Source organism: Doryrhamphus excisus, chromosome 9, assembly GCF_030265055.1.
Source record: "Doryrhamphus excisus isolate RoL2022-K1 chromosome 9, RoL_Dexc_1.0, whole genome shotgun sequence".
Lineage (NCBI taxonomy): Eukaryota > Metazoa > Chordata > Actinopteri > Syngnathiformes > Syngnathidae > Doryrhamphus > Doryrhamphus excisus.
In genome coordinates this window covers 18,197,264-18,218,490 of record NC_080474.1, presented here as the reverse complement: position 1 = coordinate 18,218,490, position 21,227 = coordinate 18,197,264, and the positions used below count along the sequence as shown (strand labels likewise).

At 40.2% G+C, this 21,227-nt stretch overlaps 2 protein-coding genes and 1 long non-coding RNA gene across 7 annotated transcripts; 1 reads left to right on the top strand and 2 right to left on the bottom strand.

The window, feature by feature from the left end:
• Positions 1 to 92: 92 nt before the first annotated feature.
• On the bottom strand, positions 93 to 5,075 carry cytip (cytohesin 1 interacting protein). The gene is made up of 8 exons (XM_058082109.1): positions 4,643 to 5,075; positions 2,299 to 2,336; positions 2,161 to 2,215; positions 1,968 to 2,070; positions 1,642 to 1,735; positions 1,495 to 1,561; positions 1,348 to 1,414; positions 93 to 1,199 (listed from the first exon to the last, which is right to left on the bottom strand). The coding sequence occupies exons 1-8, from the start codon at positions 4,802 to 4,804 to the stop codon at positions 751 to 753; spliced, it is 1,035 nt and encodes a 344-aa protein (XP_057938092.1). The 5' UTR covers positions 4,805 to 5,075; the 3' UTR covers positions 93 to 750.
• Positions 4,636 to 17,127, top strand: LOC131135812 (uncharacterized). Of its 3 annotated transcripts, none has more exons than XR_009131657.1 (4): positions 4,636 to 5,065; positions 8,030 to 8,103; positions 11,567 to 11,676; positions 12,643 to 13,687. It is a non-coding gene; the product is annotated as an uncharacterized LOC131135812 (long non-coding RNA). The 3 variants fall into 3 exon arrangements; XR_009131656.1 differs by having other exon boundaries at positions 4,637 to 5,065; positions 11,817 to 13,687; XR_009131655.1 differs by lacking the exon at positions 12,643 to 13,687 and adding an exon at positions 15,035 to 17,127 and having other exon boundaries at positions 4,641 to 5,065.
• On the bottom strand, positions 7,475 to 19,151 carry LOC131135810 (activin receptor type-1C). Of its 3 annotated transcripts, none has more exons than XM_058082107.1 (9): positions 18,868 to 19,148; positions 15,003 to 15,233; positions 12,561 to 12,809; positions 11,805 to 12,035; positions 11,577 to 11,744; positions 11,114 to 11,291; positions 10,908 to 11,032; positions 10,703 to 10,833; positions 7,475 to 9,808 (listed from the first exon to the last, which is right to left on the bottom strand). In XM_058082107.1, exons 1-9 carry the CDS (start codon positions 18,935 to 18,937, stop codon positions 9,683 to 9,685), a joined length of 1,509 nt encoding a protein of 502 aa, XP_057938090.1. In that variant the 5' UTR covers positions 18,938 to 19,148; the 3' UTR covers positions 7,475 to 9,682. The 3 variants fall into 3 exon arrangements, with proteins under 3 accessions (XP_057938090.1, XP_057938091.1, XP_057938089.1); XM_058082108.1 differs by having other exon boundaries at positions 11,135 to 11,291; positions 18,868 to 19,143; XM_058082106.1 differs by having other exon boundaries at positions 11,135 to 11,291; positions 11,577 to 12,035; positions 18,868 to 19,151.
• Positions 19,152 to 21,227: the final 2,076 nt, after the last annotated feature.

The window sequence follows — 21,227 nt, the reverse complement described above, 5'->3', positions numbered from 1 at the left end:
GCTTAGTTTCAACAACAATCGCTCTCACTATAGAGTCCGCTATAGATATGCACTATGCAACGTCTCACAGGAAATAACTTATCATGTATGAGCAGTTTTATTCCAAAATGCTGGCATCTTTTTTTTTTTTTTTTTACAAAATAAAACATTCTTGCCACTTAACTTAAATCTAACTAAGAGTTAACTTCCAGAAGACCCAATGTAACCTGTGAGCATCGTTTACATACATTTGAAAATGAAAGCAGTGGCACCCTCTCGTACCTGCATCCTGTTTTTAACAGCTACTGTGTATGGTTATAAATAACAGACTGCATAGAGTAGCAGGATTCTTTTTTTTTTTTTAACCATTCAAGCTCAAGAGGAAATTCGACCAAATAACATGTGAACATGTAAATTATATTCAAAATACTACTACTACTACTAATACAATTCTTTGTGCCACCACAAATCCACTAACATAGCAAGTGCTTGGTGTGCAAAGATGAGTTCCAAATGCAGTACAAGGTACTTTCAACAGCGTCGTAGCAAATCACTAAGATGCATGCCCCCACAAGAAAATGGCGATTGAACCGAGAGATTGCGCCGACTACGCTTTTCTGACAAACAAAAAACGCTGTCTTCCGCCATTGTTGTTGTGGTTACTACCCAGACTGGACACATCCTCCGGTTTTCAGCATTTAGATGTGAGAAAGCCAAGTAAAAGGCCAGAACCCACACAAGGTGAAAAAAAGATGTGGTGTAAAACACCCCTTAAGTCTCTTCTTCTTCAACCGATCGCTGATGGAGTCCAGGGATCAATTTGAGGATGTTTTTCCGAACATTGGTCCGCTTGCCTTTTCTGGGCAGGGTACCAAACAAAGTGGAGCTCCTCGTTTCATTCCAGGTCGGAGACTGGGAGCTAATGCTACTGCTGCTGCTGCTGGCTAGACTGGAGCTGCTGGAACGGCCGACGGTTTGACAAAAATAATGGCCGGAGGTGAATGAAAATCTCTGTGAGAAGAAGTGCTCTTCTTGGGCGGTGCTGGCCGCGCTGCAAGGACTGGGCGAGCTCACGTCGCCAAACACGCTACCCTGGTCGCTGTCGTCCGTCATCACGCTCCTGTAGCTGCTATTGCTGGAGAAGCGAAGGCTGCGGTGGTCCCTCGGGGAGATGGGAACTTCTGAGGAATCGGTTGAGTTGCTGTTTTCTTTCAAGTGACCTGAAGACGTAAGAGTCCCCGTGAGTGGAAACCCAACAGGAAGTCTGTAAGCAGCTACGAGTGTATGCTTCGGTTTTTGCAGTTTTTAAGCGAGGGGACCTGTGAGAAAGGAAGTGCTGCGGTGTGACAGCTGAACCGAAGCGCTCACCTCGGATCAGGCGTTGTTCCTGTAATGTAAGCGCCTGCAGCTCCACCAGTTTCTCATTCAGTGATTGCTGTGAAGGAATAAAAAAAAAAAAACACGCTTACAGGTTTAGCGCTCCTGTCCTGGTTTGAGTATGAGCATCGGACTTACCTTCAGCATGTTCACCTTCTTCTCCAGCTCGATCCACTTCACCACACTCCCACATACGGTTTCCATCCTAGGGTGGATGAACACATTAGCGGGCACAATGAGTGCTTTTGATGGCTGAGCAGTAGAAGTAGAAGGATGGTAACTGACTTTAACCTGTTGGTCGAGCCTCTTATCAGGTCGAGAACGTGTTGATGAGAGCATCCTTCAATGCTGGCGCCATTGATGGTGATGATAACATCTCCTGTCAGGAGCCAAATGGATAATGCAGAATAATGTAACCCAACCCAAGCAAAACCCCCGATGCCCCTGGTTTGATACATTTGACATATTTCATGTCAGTCAATTGTCTAAGTGTACCTAATGTTTGGGATGTTTTGAATGTTCACAATGTGAACAATGTGAGCAATGAGGTCGGTGGCGTATTCTATGATGAGTCTGTTTTAGGCTCGTATTAGAGGAAGTGAGTAGTTCACCTGCGGTCAAACCAGCGCTTTCTGCAGCGCTGTTGTCCTCCACCCTGCTCACAAACGTGCACACTTCCACCGCAGAGCTGCTCCTCAGCTGCAGGCCATGAGTCTGCAACAGGAGAAACCATTAAAAAAAAAACAACTCTAAGTTGTATAATAATATTAAGAAATAATAGCGATTATATATGATGGAAGGTACCTGAACTTCAAACCCAAATGTTTCATTGTCTTCCTTTTCCAGGACTATTGTGCTTCTGTGCCACAGACAAAAGATAAGGGATACTTTTATGAACATATAATGACTATACAACATCTAAGCAGGATGTACTGTATTTACCTTTGTGGATCTGAGTAGTCAACCAGAAGGTGTTTGGGCTGCAAAATAAGCCATGCAAAATCCCATTAGATACATATTAACTATATCTGAGTCTATGGAGCATGGTAATGGTAATGGTTTTATTTCATTTGAACATGCATCAGATTACAATTGAATGCATCACATAATCAGTTCACAGTTCCACATGTCCAAAAGGAGTAGGAAGAAGCAAAGCTAATTAAATCCTACCCCTCCATCTGGTACTTTTACAATCAGTAACTGTTATATTTGTTCACTTCCTGCTTTCCATAATACAGTTTAATTTTTTTTTTTAAATAATGCACCCTGTACCGAAGTAGAGGTGATATGAGCATCCAATGACATAATGTGTACCATAGTAAGTGTCAATATAGTGATATGTATAGCACATCATGACTGGTTCAAGACTCTTCATCCTTGTATTTAGCAAACATCAACTGCTTGTATTGTTTCTTGAATTGGCTCATCGTTGTGCATTGTTTGAGGGTCTTACTCAATCCATTCCATAGTTTGATTCCACATACTGAAATGCTATGGCTTTTTAACGTAGTCCTAGCATAGAAGTGTTTCAAATTTAGTTCTTCCCTGAGATCATATTTCTCCTTTCTTGTAGAAATATGACCTCGGAAGAAATAAATATAAATTCACTTTTGACCATTTTTTATTATTATGGTTGTGGTATACAGTGGTCATATTGAGCTGTTTGTAACGTTTTGCTCACACAAGAGGGTCTATCAGAGTGTTACATAACATGAGATTTTTGGCCCGCAAGTCCACATAGCTGGTGGGTATTTGTGGCAAACACCTCTTGGTAAATGAGGGATAATCTGCTGCTTACTATGTAACAATATTTGCAGATAAAGCCTCTGATGTAAGATTATTTCATGTCCAATACACATTAGTTATCAATATTACAGTTTGTGTGAAGCGCGCAAACTTGAGTATGTACTGATTCACAAGTTTATGTCCAAATTATACTTAGAATACACAAATATATACAAGCTGCGATAGAACCTTTGCTGAAAATAATATTTTTCTGGGGTCCGCTCTGGCTGCGGAAACTGCACTCGTGCGGCTGCATGGAGCCAGTGTGAGCCAACAACAGGGATTTCAATCGTGCGGAATGCATGCCTCAGACGGACGCAACAGACCCTTGATGGAGTCAGTGTGAGCCCGGTCACTGTCTGGGTTCAAACCATACGCTACACACAAAAATTGGTCCGCTTAGTGTCCTCTTTTTCTCTTTCCGAATGGAATCTTTCCGAAAACAATGGTATACATGGAAAGTAATATTCCAATCTCTTGTCTACATGCGCTGTAATCAACCAGAATAGTCAATGGTGCATGCGCAGTAAAACGTAAACATCAACATCACTTGATACCGACTTCCCCAAGTTTTTCTCAAGTTTTTCACTTGTTGGAATAACTCCGTATTTGAGTTTTTCGTTCATCCAGTCTTGAAATAAGTTTGGATCAAAAACAAACTTTCTGCAGCAGTCCAGTGCTGATTCCTTGCCTCCATTTTTAAAACTGAAGAACATCTCCAGCTGCGTGTTACGTCATATCTGCTTGCCAACTGCCAATAAATAACAGAAGAAAAACACCACAAAGAAGAACTTTCCAATTGAGCGGGTACAAGATACCTCAATCGGATTGGGGAAAGAAATATTCCACCCCTGTGAATCCGATTATATATTCATTATTGATTGGCACTTTCTTTTAGGAATGAGGTGTATACAAAAGTTCAATTCTTTCCCTTTGAGCAAATAAACCGAATGCAACTGGAATATTTGGGTCCATGTATACGTGGTAGGAGGCTGCATGAGTGCTATACCAGCACTGGGGAGAACAGTTCATTCGGGAAACATGAATATCATAATATCTTCCCTTTGTGAACTGAAAATAAGTTATTTTATTCGGCCTAAATGTGCACTGTAGCGCTTCCCCTATGGACATGGTTGCCCATACTTTCATTAAGACCCACAGAATCAGCTACAAACCCTGTTGAATTTTTGGTTTTAAGTCTGATTTTTAAATAGGAACAACATAGACCGTTTTTTAATCATCTGTTTCATCTTTGAACGACTTTCTGCTTTGATTTCAGCCCACCCAGCTCATTGTAGTGCTAATTTTAAACTGACATTGTTTCTAATGACAGTTAGTCTCTAATCAAGTCCTCCTTGTCGTTTAAAATAACACATTAAAATTATTTTTTTTAATGTACGACATATATAAAGTGGATTTTTAAAAATATTTTGAAAAGTACACTCGAAGTTAAGTGAAGTCGTCCATTATAAATTAGAAGAGAATTGCATGCCCGCCTCACCTTAACTGTCCTGGGTAGAGAGTCTGTGTTGTGTCGGTGCTTCTGTTGGTCGTTGCTGGACCTCAGTGAACGTCGGCACCACAGAGAACTTTTCTTCCTGGGAGCAGGCTCCGGAGGATTCCTCTCCAGGCTGGACTTTGATGGACGTCCACTTGTGTTCATAGTGGTGGTGGAGGTGGTGCTGGTGGTGGACTACCAACGGCGACTAGCTAAACAGCGACCAGCCTCAAAGCATCATTCCCCCGCTGTGCCACATAATCTGACGGCCTCTTGGAAGCGTGCGCGTGTGCGTTGCAACTGAAAGAGAAACGCTTCAAAGCAGGAAATCGGGCGTCACGTGACGTTTGTGGCGCTCGTGCACCTGCACATCACAACCTCATTTCCCGAAAGTATTCTTCTCTTTAGCGTTTAATTTCAAACTATGTAAGTATGTTCATATTTTTCTACATGAGCTTTTCCTAGCCAAGTGTAACATGTACACGCAGCGTGTAAAGCGGTATATAGTTTTAATATCCAATGTGTTTGTCGCCAACGAAACGGCTCTTTGAACCGACTCTTTGAAGTGAACGAACCGTCGTTTTTGCTGTGGTTAAAGCCGCATGTTGACTCAAAGCAGAAGGGGGAAAGAGGGAGTTACACACATGCAAGATGGAAATATGAGGAAAATTGGGATTTTGTGTCTTAATACTAATCTTAACTAAAGCTAGCAGCACGTTTGGTGAGCTTTTATTGTAACACAAGTTACCGTTACGGGTGTTATCTACCTGCTTTTCTGTTATGTGTAGTATATAAGGTAATGAGTGTAAAGGTGACTATTTCATTTCCGGAAGGGCTCTAATAATGTTAAAAATCATATTTAGAAGATTAGAAACAGATTTTCTATGTTCAAAATTATTTTGTGAATTTTGTAAATAAGGAATCCAATCCAACTTATCCTGGTCGGGTCTGGAACCAATAAAGCGCTATAAATGAGAGATTTTGTATTTCCAAAAGGTTGATGTACTCCTTTTTTGGGGTATTGGACTCCACTGTGGGTTGATGACTACTTTGAAAATCTAAATTACATTCCGTCGATCATAACTTAGAGCAGTTAGTTGACAGAAGAACTGACATGGGAATTGAATCTGCCAATAAAACAGCTACATTACATTACATTCCCATTTTAACACAGAAGGGACAATTTCATGTTGTTTTTTCTAAGACAATCTCACCTCTTGTAAGCTTTTTTTGTCCCCCGTTTCCATTTATCTCATGGTATGACTTCGTCCCATACTTGAGAATGCATGGTCTACTGGGAAACTAAAAAGCAAGATGTCAATCATTCCACTTCAGAAGGTTATCTTCCCTTTTCTGCAGTCTCAGCAATTAGACGCACCGAATGTCCGGAGCAAGTAAAGCATGACAAAACACCTCGATACTTCCTGTAAGCTTTAGAAGATTTAGCAGCGCTGCTTTCATGCAGAGAGACTTGGTCATGATAGGACAGGGGCGTTTAAAGTTGGGCCTAAAAGAACAAGAAACTATAAACAAAGAGAAAATATGAAGATTATTTAAGACAAATGTTGAAATATTTGGAAACCTAAAAAAAAAACAGCAAAAAGTTCGGGAAAAAAAGCAAATACTAATAATATTTTCACCAATCATAAAGCTAGGATGCAGGTTTTTGCCTTGAAATATATACACGGTCAGGCAAAAATGATCTGACACATTTGTAGGTTAAATAAAAGGCAAATAAAGTAAAACAAAAAATGTGTTTTTATTTGTGAAACCAAAATCAACCGGCCGACCTCGCACTGCCAGAACTGATTTAATTTTTAAAACATAACGAAACAGAATTGCATTATATGGACTTTTCCAAAATAAAAACACTTTTTTTGTTTCTTTACTTTATTTGCCTTTTATTTAACCTACAAATGTGTCAGATCATTTTGCCTGACCCTGTATAACTTCTTAGCCTTATCTACACGTGTTGGTATAAATAATATCAAAGAGGCCTTTCATTTTTCAGTATGTGATCCTTCTTGGAAAAAGTTTGGACACCCCATTGTTATGGAAACGATCAAAAGGAAGAAACAGTTGGGAGGCCCCACAAAAATTAATGGATTCATTCTGATCAAAGCGACATCCAACGAACTGGATCATGTTTGAAGTAAAACAAAAAATCAATGTCATTCAATCAGTGTGTCTCTTGTACATCCTGCGTGAGCAAAAGCAAAAGTGCCGAAAACCACATTATGCCTCATTTTGACTCAATCAGTGAAAGACTGACGGTTGCTGAAGCATTTCCTCTAACGGACGTCTTCACATCGCAGTTCATGTAACAAATAAGTTGAGAATAAGTCATGGTAATTAACTCATTCAATTGAACCCGAACACACAATAATGCAGTTCACTTCAGAGCAATTTTAAGCTGTAAAAACAGCCACAAGGTGGCCTCCCTTTTTTAGTCGGGAACTGATATTTTCCTGAAACTCACCTATGTTCTACTGCTGATTACCAAAGAACGGAAAAACAACCATACGTTCGATGCTACGTGACAATCATGTTTGTCTACATTTAGAAATGACTGCATTCTCTTCAATCACACACAAAAAAAAACACTTTATTGACACGACTGTATCTCTGTGGAATATAAATAGTGCAAAATCCACACACTTGCAAAGCTGTAGTGAGTGACACTGATGTTCCCTTCTCTAATAGGCGTCAGTCATCCTATTAAAGTACCTTGTCGTTCTACTTTAGCCTGTTTGTCTGGGCTGAGTGGCACTCAGACGATGTTTCCCTATGCATATCAATATTTTTTGGGGGGGAAAAATAACACTTGTTGGCATCGACAGGCAACTTTGGTTTTATAGCAGTAAAAAAAAAAAAAAGTGAATAAATATATGCAACATACATTTCACATTCGAGGATGAGCTTTAGCATTCGGCTGTCGGAAAACAGCTCTTTTTTTCAGCAACGGAATGCATTAACTGTGCAAAATACTTAAAAAAAAACATTATTTCTCTCGTAGCATATCACTACCAAACACAATCAATGGACAATATATGGTATTTAACAACTTAATAACAATAGAATCCTAACAAGGCAGTAAAGAGCCAGCTTGACCACCTTAAATCTCTTATTTTTCTCTCTCTTGCTTTGATTTTGACCAAATGTGTATAATGGAATCTACAATGGAACCTCTAATATCGACATAGAATTCAATGTTAATTAATGGAATATTTTTGTAGTTACAGCACAATAAACCTGTTTGACTTTCTTAGCATTAGAGCCCTGCAGACACCCAATAACTCCCACACACTCTTTGTTGACACCAAACTGTGCAACTCTAGCAAGCTAGCAGGCTAACCAGTTAACCTCTAATTTGTTTCTTCTCAACTTCAGAAGCCAAAGACGTACCACTTCCACACAAAATGGGAGAATAAAGGCCGCCTTCTTGACTTCATGCAGCGTTTAAGGTAATATAATGTAAGGTAATGTCTCAATGTTTTGTGTCATTATGTGTGCCCTGTGATTGGCTGGCGACCAGTCCAGGGTGTACCCCAGCTCTCGCCCGAAGACAGCTGGGATAGGCTCCAGCACCCCCGCGACCGTGACGAGGATAATAAAAGAATATAGGATAAATTATTTCCAAATGCCCGCAAGGTATGCTGGGTAGCCCAGCTGCAACAACACTGAACTATGACCAATAAAACATTGGATATCAAGAGTATGTTAACTCCTCCTTGTTTACTTCTCTAGCAACCTCCTCAACATATTTTGCAATCAAGCAAAAATGTGACCAAACACGGTCAGCTACCCAGCATACCTTGCGGCAGGATTATATGATGTTTTTATTTTTGCATGGGTATTGTGCGTAGATAGGTTTGTATGCCCACATGGTGCAGTTAGTGTGGTATGAAGGTATGAATGTGAGTGTGAATGGTTGTTTGTCTATATGTGCCCTGTGATTGGCTGGCGACCAGTCCAGGGTGTACCCCAGCTCTTGCCCGAAGACAGCTGGGATAGGCTCCAGCACTCCTGCGACCGACATGAGGATAATAAAATAATATAGGATAAATGTTATTTCCAAATTCCCGCAAGGTATGCTGGGTAGCCCAGCTATGAACTATGACCAATAAAACATTGGATATCAAGAGTATGTTAACTCCTTGTTTACTTCTATAGCAACCTCAACATATTTTGCAATCAAGCAAAAATGTGACCAAACACGGTCAGCTACCCAGCATACCTTGCGGCAGGATTTTCGGAGTATTTTTTTTTGTTGCATGGATATTGTGTGTAGACAGGTTTGTACGCCCACATGGTGCAGTAAGTGTGTGTCATGTGTTGTGATGTTTGGATGGCTTTGTACACGCTAGAGATTGCATGTGACTATTTTGGCGACGGAAGCGTGCCACAATAGCGCTGCAAGTCATGTTGCCAGGTACACTTTCCATGTTGAAGTTTAAAAGAAAGGAATTTAGAAATTTGGATTAAGACGTAATTTGGCTGTGTATTATTTCCCTTTTTTAAAAATATATCCAAATCATAAGTTGACCCAACTGTGTTTGCCTATAGAGGTTCCAGTGTAAATTAAGATGATGATAATGATAAGAATATGCTCTTATTATGTTAAAATAGTGGTGCAGGATCAATGCTGCCTTCTGTTTTGAAGTATGAAATACAAAGCTTAATACACATTATTAGGGCTGTCCTATAAAAGTGCAATTTCGAAGTAAGCATGGCTGTCTTATAAAGTAACCTTTGCAAATAGCACTCTACATACGCAGCAACACGGTCTGCTACGACAAATGGCACAAAAAGGTTTAGCTAGCGCTGGGCACTTAAATATCTGAGGTAGCAAAAGTAGATCTGTTTCTATATGACACACTTTTTTACATTCACGACATGGCTCCTTCTCACAAATGTTTGCTTTCAACATCGGTGTGCTAAGCTGCCACAGGCACCTCCCAACAAGTCTTTGGCACGAAGAACCTCAATCAGATCTCCCGATACTTTCCTTTGTGTGATTCCCAGTCCGACAGCCCCACGGTGCTAATCCTTGACGCCGCTGATGTTGGTCAGTTGAGACACGGTCTTTTTGACCCGTAGAGCAGTCAGTCGTGCTGCGGGGTTGGCGTACCAGCACTCCCTCATCACTTTGCCCATCACGCGCAGGGCCTGGCTTGTTAACACAGGAGACACAATGCTGTTATAGTAATGCGGCACATCAGATACATACACTTAGGTAGTATGCACTGGGCAGTCAAAGATGTTATGATGATGATTAAGGCTGGGCGATATTTGCGGTTTTTCCTTGAATCGGTATCGGCCGATACACGCGTGGATTCGCCGATATATTTTCCGCATGATTTTCAGTCAGGCATCATTGCAGAGGACCCCGCAACACACGCAGTCGCGGCACCCCCCCCGTTGAATCACATCAAGGGCGCGTTTTCACAAGTACTAGAGTTAGCTTGCTTTTAACACTTTACTAAGAACTATGCAACTTTAACTACAAACTGACAAACTATTTACATCGACGGTGCCGCAAAGCATGCTGGGAACCAGGAAGTGCTCCCAGTGACGCTACAATATAGTTTAGTTTGTGGGTCTGAAAAACGGGAATGCTGCTGAATGCTTCTTCTTTACTTTAATGATGAGAGAAATGTTTTATATATCGTATTAAATTGTGTTAGTGTGATGTGTTTGTGGGTGGAGGCGGGCGGGCGGGGGGCGGGGGGCACGTCACACTGCGGAGGAGCAGTCATCACATCAATGCTAGATGAAACTTAAGCTACGACAGAAATGTTTTGCAAATGGTTGAATATTTATTCCTTTTAAAGTTGATAATGCCGTTTAAATGTGTGTTTTAAGAAAGCTGTTCAGTGTTTACATTTCAATAAATATTTTATCATGGTCATTTTTTTCGTGTAAATTGAGGGATCAAAAGCAGTATCGGCCATAAATATCGACACAAGCAAAATCGGCTAAGGGTGGTGGGAAAAAAAATCGGTATCAGCATCGGCCCCCAAAAAATCGGTCGCTCCCTAATGATGATGATCCACATCTCACCTCACAGTTCTGCCACTGGTTCGGAATGTTTGGTCTGAGTTTCTGCTCACACACCACCTTCTTCATGTCCTCGATAGATGGATCTGAAGGCACCTGGTCATAATAAGGCAGCTGGAAATCCTCCTGAAGTCCTGTCGAGACATAAAAATCAATATTTTTGTTTTTTTTTACATTGCAAAAAATGCGTGAGAATGACTCAAGGTACCTCTATCGGAGCATCTTCGGGCCAGTTCCCACAAAACCAGACCCAACGAGTAGATATCCGCTCGCTTGAATGACTCAAAGTTATTCATGTTGATCGTCTCATCCAGGATTTCAGGGGCCATGTACCTGCAGGAGACCAAAACACCTTAGAATACTTTTTTCCGACGATACTGATCATTCCTCACAGAACACGTAATGATCTCTCACAGGCAGACGTGTACATCCCACCTCTTGGTTCCCACTCTGTGATTGGATGGTATGTCGATGCTGTTACTGCTGGAGTCGTGTTTCACCGCCAAACCCAAATCTGCAATGACCGCGGTGCCGTTTTTCTTCACCAGGATATTTTTAGACTTGAGGTCCCTGTGAGCGATGGCTGGTTTCCCTACAAGCAGAACATGAATGATTTTTTTTAAATGATTTTTTTCTTACATTACAAGGTTTTTTAGCAGCAAAAAACTGTCCGCCCGCCACTTAGGAACTCATTCATAGCAACACACACAAGTTAGTTCTGTCTTTTCTGTTGTTATTGGGTAATACAAGGGTAAAGGTGACTAAAGGGGTGCTAAAGTCTTAGTTAGCTAGTATCAGCTAATAGTTTGCAGGTGTGCCTTGTACTGTACATACGAGTTTACTCTGATTTATTGTGTTGATTGACAGCTGCACTCACCTTGGGTACCAATGATTTCCATGTGGAGGTGAGCCAGACCGCTGGCTATGGACAAAGCGAGAACCATCATGCTTTCCACTGACACGGTGTGTCTGTTCAGGTAATCGAACAACGATCCATGCTCGTGGTACTCCGACACCAACCAAAGCTGAGTCCAGGAGCCATTATCTGAAATATTGTAGCATGTCATCATGATGACGCCTACGTTAAAGCGATTGGTTGCCATACCTTTGTTGTCAGCCGCAATAAAGCCCAGGATGTTGTCATGTCGGAGCATAATGGTCTGATAAATCTCCGCTTCACGGAACCACGACCTCTCATCCCTGGAGGAGAAGATTTTCACCGCAACGTCCTCTCCTCGCCACTTTCCCCGCCACACCTCTCCGAAGCGGCCCTTCCCAATGCTTTCCTGGAGGACGATGGTCCGGGCTATGGTTCTTTGCACCAGCAGAGGGAGTCCTGCAGGAATAAACTAACTAGTTAGAACTTTTAGCAACACAACAAGTTAGGAATTAGTAACGGAAATTGGCCAAGATACTTCACTGTGAAAAACTATATTCAAAGAGTATTTATTGTAAAATTAATCATGATATATTAGAATTGTCCATAGGTCTGAATGTGAGTGTGAATGGTTGTTTGTCTATATGTGTCCTGTGATTGGCTGGCCATCAGTCCAGGGTGTACCCCGCCTCTCGCCCTAAGACAGCTGGGATAGGTTCCAGCACCCCCCATGACCCTTGTGAGGATAAGCGGTAGAAAATGAATGAATGAATGTTAAATAAATCAAAAATAAAATTCATCATAATAAAATCATACTATGATATACACAGAAAAAATAAACAATTTATTTAAAATTTAAAATATTTTAAAATATTTAAAATATTTAAAATATTTAAAATAATTATTTTAATTATTTATTAATTATTAATAATTATTTTAATTATTTTAAATAATTATAATAAAATAATAATAAAAAAAGCCAACCTGATCCAGAGCCAGAGGTGCTCATGTCATAGATGAGATCTTTGAGGCATTTGTCAGGTGACATGAGCATGTGGTCGTCCAGGTCCTCCTCCGGGTCGTGTTTATGGGCCCTGCTGTAGAAGCAGCGCCGACTCTGCAGCAGAAAGACCCCCAGGGTGATGACCGCACACAGCAGGCAGGCGGGCACCACTATCATCACGGCCAGATGCAACCTGCTGCTGCTGCTGTCTGGATCTTCCAAAGGCCGCTCTGATAACACATGATACACAAAACATAACACATGATACACAAATGCAAATGTTATAGAAGCACAACTGTGGGAACTGCACCCCCTGGTGGCAGCTTATCGCCATTTAAATACATTCAAACATTCAAATGCCATGAAGTTTCTCAAAATAAAGTTAACACAACACAGTACATAATCTCACAAGGTAAAAAAGCAGGTGTGTGGGATTGAGACCTTAAGCTTTTCCACCCCTGACCTTTATTTGGGTCTGTGGGAGGACACATGATCCCTGGACACAAACACGCGCTTGCAGAGCATTGTGGTATACGCTGATAATGTAAGATATATATATAATACAGCTCTTGTACTTATAAGTGTAGTAATATTAGAGCTGGCTTAGCAGTGTACTGTACTGACAAAGTTCATAAAATGTTTGGCAGCACTCGTGCAGTGTTTTTGTTTGCCAATAACGTCTGCAGATGTGAACTCCATCACAGTTTCCTAAGACATTTTTAGCCTTTTACCTAAATACACAAGGCACATCCTCCGACTAATAAACTTTGCCCCTTTATCCAGTTGTTCATCTTCCTGTCTGATATTTTAAACTTAATACAGAGCAGTGTGGAGCCTATCCTAGATGACTGTGTGAGAGGCAGGGTACAGGAACCAGGAAAAAAACCCAAGTGGAGAACATGCAAACTCCACAGCGAATGGTCCAAGCTGAGATTCCAACCCACAACCACGGATGCTAACACAAGCGCCACTGTGCTATATCCACTTTGGGATAGGCCGCGGTGGAATTAATCCCTCGCCAAACCTTAAGGCAAGCTTCCACCTTCCATCATGACAGGCTTTTAACGTGCACCGCCGGCACCGCGCTGATGAAGTATTTATAAATTAGAGGGGGGAAGGGGTGGGGGAGGAGGCTAAACATGGCGGTGTGGCCTGTGCCAGCGTTGTTATGTCACAGGATCTAGCAGGATCAGCGTCCGCCTCGTCTCGCCGGGGCCGCATTGAGTGGGAAATCCCACAGTGATTGACTCACTCGGCAGGGACATCGACACTTTGCTATTGGTGAATACACACGTCCATGTTGGGCTCGACGTTTTTCAATACATTACAGCATCAATTTTAGGACGCTGGTACCTTGGCATCCTTGTTACACCATCATGATCAGAACATCACTTGATGATGTCATATTGATATTGCAATTTGTATTGATATTGTATTGTAATATTGTAATGTAATATTACTCTAATAATACATTCTTTGCCACAAAAAGTATGCATATATGCAAAGTATGTATATATATATATATATATGGCCAAATGAACTAAAATGTAAGGTATCGTAAATGCAAGGTAATATAAGGTATTAAGAAGACGCATTCAAATTGTGACAATGCAGTATTCCAGACTGGTAACTAGGTGTCAGTAAGTGAAACATTGGAGTGGCCAATAATAAAAAATAAAAACGAAATAATAAATAATAATAAAAAATAAAAAAAAACTAAATAATACATAATAAAAAAAATAAATAATCAAAATAAATAACAAATAATAATCAAAATAAATAATAAATAATCAAGATAAATAATAAATAATCAAAATAAATAATAAATAATCAAAATAAATAATAACTCTGAACCCACAGCCCCCGGAACACATTTACTGGACACAAGTTTTATTCATGTCGGTAAATTTTTTTTTTTAATATCTACTATGTTGGGCCATATGAGTGTAAAGTTGACTATAGGGGTATTATTTCATGTCTACAGGGCTCTAATAATGTTCAAACCCGCATTTAGAAGGTCGGAAACACTTTTCAATTCCATTTATAAATAATGAATCCTATTATGGTGGCTGAGGATTGAACCAGCAACTATTCTACAACCTGAGCCATTCTACCATACACAAACAATACTGGAAAATGTACAGTTATTTTTCACCACTAGGGGGCACAATTTAAGTTGTCCATACTAGAAGGCAGAATTTTTGAATTTTTTGATTACAGGATAAAATGATTGAGGATAGAACCAGGTTGGAAAATTGGAAAAATGTGGGAGGAGTTAGCTGTATTTCAGTTGTTCTGCCTAGCAACAAGCGGCTTGCATTTTGTTCCACTATTTCTTTGTGTGGGTCTTGGGTTTCTCCTGGCGCCAAAGTTGTGTCGCAAACACGTTGTGAAAGATTCTAATAGTCAGAGTGGAGTCGTACCGGGCTGTAAGTGGAGGGTCTCGTTGTTGCAGAAGTCGGTGAAGCAGCAGTTCCTCTTGGAGACGTTGGGGGAGCTGTAGCAGAACACCTGGCCTCTCATCTCCAGGGGCGACAGGCACAACTGCATCGTCTCCTCTCGGCCGTCAATCAACATGACAGAGTTCCAGCAGGCGCCGTCTGCGGACGTCTCGCAAACGTGGTCGTCGCACAGCTGGCACACACATTTTAAACCTGGAACAGTCCATCAAAACAGAGCATTGTTCTCTTTTTCTTACACAGATCCTGCATTGGGAAGTACACTTGTTGACCACCTTCATTGTTATCGTGGTATTTAACCGCTTGGAAGCAGACCTGTTATATAAGAGCGGCCATATTAAGTGGTGTGGACGAACGAGAGTAATGCCTCTTAGTTTAACACCCACATAATCTTATGTTCTTCTCAGAGCTGCTGTCATGCTTTGTTTGACAAGCACCTCCCTGATTGACGAGCAGGACGCCACTACCTGATAAGAACGATGTTACTTCATTCAATCGCTTCATAAAAATCATTCCATAAAATTCCATTAACCATTCCATAAAAGGAAGGAAATTTATACGGTGATATTTCCTGGTTCTAGTCGGGACTCGAGCAGCAGTATTCGTTCAGAGCCTGGGGAAAGTCTGCATAGCAGAAACATGTGTGGTTCTCAAACCAGAGGAAAACGTGCACATGGTTGACTGTACTTGTATTAATCAGAGAGTATAACGACTTTTATGATACTAAAGCTCCATTTTTGGTTGGTTTTACAAAGTAATTAATTGCTCAATTTAATGGACAACAAAGAGACACGATCCATACAGTAAATGGCTGTAACAAGAGAAGACCGACTAGACCTGACAAGCTTCATGTAAATTGCTTGTGTCAGTTGTAAATCGCAATAAAAAGTGTGAAATAAAAGTCCAGAAAATCTGCTGAAGTTGACTTTCTAAAGCATCCTTGACAATCTTCTCAGGCTTTTCAAGTGCAGCCTGGCTTTAGTCCTAAAGAACTTGACGGTAAACACTTCAGCGACATATTCCTTATTGCTTATAGAAAAGCTGTATACATAAATATTGTTGTATTGTCGAATGGAGTGGCAGCTGGATTACCCCGCATGCTTTGCGGGCATTTTGGAAATACCGTTCCAAGTTTATGTGTTTGTTTTTAAGCGCATTGTTGTAGTTCATTATTATTATTGTCCATGAGCGAGACTGTTGTTCTGTTTGATGAAACTCTCTTTTTGCACTGTGAAGCTAGTTCTTAGCTAGCGCTTTCTCCAAAAAAGGAGTCTATTTGTGACAGTTGATTAGCATAATCAATAAACACACTACAGCATAAGACGTGCGTGTAATGTGGAACTCAGTCACAATCACATTGTTCATGAGTGTAGACCGTCAACGTCAAGCTAGCAGGAGGGTTCGGGAGTGGGGCCAAAATAGACACGTTTTACACCCGGGTTTTTCTACATTTGCTCATGGCCCCCCAGAAGGTAACCCACACAAAAAAATGAGGATCTGCTGTCGTCAGTGTGTATGTGTGTGTGTGTGTGTGTAGACAGTGGAAGCGGATACCAAGATAGCATAGCAACAAGGTGACCTTGACAACTTTGAGCATGTTTCAGAAAGGAACTCCGGCTAGATTGATATTTCTTTCATTGACTAAACTAAACTATTCAAAAATGATGTATCTTGTATTGCTCATCCTCCTGGGGTTGCCAGGCAACAACTTGGGACAAAAGCAAAGTTGACAATTAGAAAGCATGAGAGGAAATGTACAGCTAATATGTTTTTTTTATGAAGGGCAGAAGTATGAAATATACACTCATCAATATTTTTAAGACCATTTTTAGACTATAGCCTTTAAAAGACAAAAATGCAGTGTCAGCGTCGTTTTCTGTCGGTTGTATGCAGTCATCTTAAACCTGAGTGTTATGAAACGAAAAGTCACATGACCGACACAACCAAATGTCAGGACGATCCCCAATTATGGCTGCTCCCACCAAGGAGATGCTACCTGAGATGTTTTCCACACGGCACAGTGGAGAGGCTGCCATCATGATCTGGGCTACTTTTGCCTTCCATTGGAACAATGGAGATTCAGATTGTGCAGGGGTGTCAAACAGCACAACTTGATGTGTGTGGTAATGACTGGCTTTTTCAATGTACACAATGGCCGCCTGGGAAAGGACTTTTTTGGACCATCCAAATAAGTGAGAACATTTTGGGATGGGGATGGACGTTCCAGAAATGTCAATGGTTATAAAGTTGTCATATTATGTGCAAAAATGTTAAAAAATAATTTGACCAAGAAAAGTCCTGTTGTCAAAAATGGTTCACGAAAGGCAGAATTTTATTAATCACGTTCAAATTTTTAGCTTAATTAACTCTCGAGTTAATCTAAAGAGTCTAATGATCTTAATTAACTTTGTTCCGACCTGACACCTCATGGTTTCATCTCTCGGCTAGTGTATGCACAAATCACTTTCTGTCATCAATGAGCATGGAGTGGAGTCGCCAGCCCCCCCCCGACCCCCACAAAAACACTACATCAAGAAGTAACAGCAACGCAGCTCGCAGTTCCTATTTGCTTTGCTTATCATGGTGATAATGACTTATTGTAAATATTTCATGGCCATCTACGTCGGGGTGGGCAAATATTTTGACTTGTGGGCCACATTGAGTTAACAAAATTGTCCGAGGGGGGGCCAGAACATATATTTAACACACACACACACTATTTTATGCTTATAATTTTCCTTGAATTATTTGTCTAATTTGATCTATAAAAGTGTTATACTATTATCTGTATGTTCTCATGTCCCTTTTTGTCCATTTGCACGACCCAAGACCCACAAGGCCCATTCATCATTGCACTAAAATTAATATATCAGCAATATGTCTGCAACACATATGTGCTCCTGTGCAATATTATGTGTATATCTCGGACAAGATTGTACATCCTGTATAATGACAATAAAGGCCATTCCATTGCATTCCATTCAGGAGCACTTTAAACATCAGACCACATCAAACTATGTCATTTAATATTAAGTGTTTTTTTTAACTAAATAAGACATCCAACTTGCAAGTCATGTTGCCAGTTTGTGTATTAAAAGTTGAAACACTACAGAAAGCAACTGGCGGGCCAGATTCAAACGCTTGGTATGCCATATGAGGCCCCCGGGCCGTGGTTTTCCCACCACCTGATCTACGTCATCATGGACCATAACATCAATATGCCCCGCCCCCCCACAGGAACACAGCACAGTCACAAAGTCCAGTAGGAAAGTGAAAACTGTACAATGTCATTGTAAACAGTAAATATGACAAATTGGACACATTTTAAACCAAATGAACATCTGAAATTTAAAAATTTATGTTTCTATGTATGTGTCTATTGTCCAATTGAGTGAAAACGGTCCTGATAATAAAAGACAATGTTTTTTTTTCCCTGGGAGTAAACACTATCACCTACAATGTGAAAATGGTACAGTCTGTTCTAAACAGTAAATATGAGAAATTTGACTATTTTTCAACAAAATAAAACCCTGAAATTAGAAAATGCATGTTTCTATTACAAAGTGAAAACTTGAATTTGGAATAAACTAATAAAGCATCAAATTTTATTATAAATGGTTAAGCCTGATATTTGACATGTTTATTGACATAATTAACTCAAATGCGCATTTAGAGGGTTAAAATAATGCAAATATTAGGGGTTAACTTTGACAGTAGACTTTTTGTCCCTTTTTCATGAAAAAAAAACATGCAATATACTTAAGAGCAAAAAAAAAAACAAGTAAAAATGTGCAGAATATGTACAGTACAGTAGAGTACAGTATAGTACCTGTGGTCAGCTGCGCCAGCCAAAGAAAGATCCACGCCGTGTGAAAGCTCAGCTTGGCGGGTCGAGTCATGGCAAGAACCGCATGGGTTCCCTCAGTCTTTGGACGCTGCTTCTCCGGAGACACACAACATTCACACTGATAACAGGTCCTCCATGCAACCCGGGGAAGTAACACGCACAGAGAGAGAAGGAGAGAGAGAGAGACACACACATGCGCACACGCACACGCCACAACAGGAAAGTGCGCGACGAAATAAGTGAAAGCTTTGAACCTCCTCACCCCGCCCCTGCAGGAAGAGAACGTAAGAGGATTAGCACCAAAAACCACTGATGGAGACATGTGAAGCACTGTGTGTGTGTGTGTGTGTGTGTGTGTGTGTGTGTGTAACACAGACACAACACTAGGTGCACTTGAAGAAAACTGCTGCCCTTGCAAAGATAATCAGGTAGTAGTAATAATAATAATAACAATAATAGTAATATTAGAATGGACTGTCAAAGCAAATACATATCTAGTTAAATGTGGTAGTACAGTTCAGAATTTTACAATACAGTGTATGGGGGGGGGGGGGGGTAAAAAAAAGCATAATAATGTAATATATAATGCAATATCATTATTACTACTACTAATACTGTATTGTATTGTAATTGTAATACTGTAGTACTAATACTGGTACAGATCAATTTAATATTTGTAAAAAAAATATTTTTTAAATGCATGTTCAAATAATAGTATGTTAAAAATAAAATAAAAACAAAATAAAAATATTTAAATTACAATTACAAAAAAATCTAATCAGTAGCAGTATAAGTAGCACTAGTTAAATGGCATACATTAGTATTTACAAATACATATGTCAAGAGAAATGAATGTGTTTACAAAATGTTTCATGTCTGGTAATGTTTGTTATCATAAAAAACAAGCAATAGTATTTTTAATATTAAATTATTCTAAAATAGTATTTGTAAGAAAATACACGCGGTATTAGTAGTACTGGTTCTAAATTTTACATTACATTTGTAGTTGTAGTAAACGTTAAATTAGTAAGACATGTAATATTAAAAAATATACACGAAACTAAACAGAATTTGATGTACAGGTATAGGTTCATTTCATACTTATTTAAAAATATATATATTTCTGTGAAAATAATACATGTTTTCAAATGTGTTAATATTGTACAGTTATTAAAAACAAGAAACAAATGTAGTATTTGTAAGGAAAAAAATGCAGGATTGTTAGATTAGTATCTGTAAAACCAAAAATTATAGTACTGGTACATGTTGTTAAAGTATCCATCCATCCATTCACTCTTTGTGGTCGGGTTGTGGGGGGCAGCAGCCTAAGCAACGAAGCCCAGACATCCAGCTCCTCCCGCCGGATCCCGAAGGGTTCCTTGGTCAGGTGAGAGACCCCGTCTCCCCAATGTGTCCTGTGTCTTCCCTGAGGAGTCCTCCGGGCCCTGAACACCTCCCCATGTGTTTAAATCATCCATCCATCAATTTTCTATGCCGCTTATTGTCAATAGGGTACTATAATGTCGATTTCTAGCTATACATACAACTTGCCATCAAAATGGACATAAAATGACAATCAGGAACCAAACAGGAAGTTGGACCTTCCGAGTGAACCCCCCGCCGCCGTGTGGGTGTGTAATGGCTTAAATGACACTAAATATGACAGTAAAAAGTCCAAACAGCTGTTGCGTGCACGTTGATCGCTAGTATCCCATTACGGCGTCGGAGTCAGCTGGTCTGGAAATGCTCTTCATCAAACAACATAAGAGTCATCGGGTTCCTTTTCACGTCACTGAACACCTTTCTGCAAACGATGCCTTCATTCAAGTGTGGAATTATGATACTTAAATAGATTATGGGATTATGAAGCGTGTCGACTACAAGGTTAAGGGTATTAGAATTAGTGAATTTCCTCATAGTGGGCAGACTTTTTGACTCGCGGGCCGCAATGGGCACAGGAACATCCAAATTGCAGGCCTCACTTAGCTCAGTTAAGTGTTCATGACCCAGAAAAGTGTTCCAAGACCCGACAAGACAAAGGTTCAACTTTTTGGAAGGTATGTTTCCCATTACAGTATATCTGTCTTAAAAGTTACGCTGCATTTCAGAAATAGACCAACAGTAAAACATTGTGGTGGTAGTGTGATGGTGTAAGACTTTCTGTGATAAATGGACACAAATGCAACACAAAATGAAGACTTTGGAGTGACCTAGTCAAAAGTCCTTACCTGAATCCTACTGAGATGCTGTGGCATCACCTTAAAAAGGCTTCAAAACCAGGCTGGAAAAGCCTCCACTGTGGCTGAATGACAACAATTCTGCAAAGATGAGTGACCAAAATT

What these genes read in the sequence shown, in the direction of transcription:
- LOC131135810 (XM_058082106.1), bottom strand. Translation starts at nt 18,937, where the DNA reads ATGACTCGACCCGCCAAGCTGAGCTTTCACACGGCGTGGATCTTTCTT. An exon ending in CACCTCTGGCTCTGGATCAG is followed by an intron (nt 12,036 to 12,560) that starts GTTGGCTTTTTT and finishes TTATTCCTGCAG; the next exon opens with GACTCCCTCTGCTGGTGCAA. An exon ending in CCGAAGATGCTCCGATAGAG is followed by an intron (nt 10,834 to 10,907) that starts GTACCTTGAGTC and finishes ATGTCTCGACAG; the next exon opens with GACTTCAGGAGGATTTCCAG.
- cytip (XM_058082109.1), bottom strand. Translation starts at nt 4,804, where the DNA reads ATGAACACAAGTGGACGTCCATCAAAGTCCAGCCTGGAGAGGAATCCT. An exon ending in CTCTACCCAGGACAGTTAAG is followed by an intron (nt 2,337 to 4,642) that starts GTGAGGCGGGCA and finishes CTTATTTTGCAG; the next exon opens with CCCAAACACCTTCTGGTTGA. An exon ending in AGAAGGTGAACATGCTGAAG is followed by an intron (nt 1,415 to 1,494) that starts GTAAGTCCGATG and finishes ATTCCTTCACAG; the next exon opens with CAATCACTGAATGAGAAACT.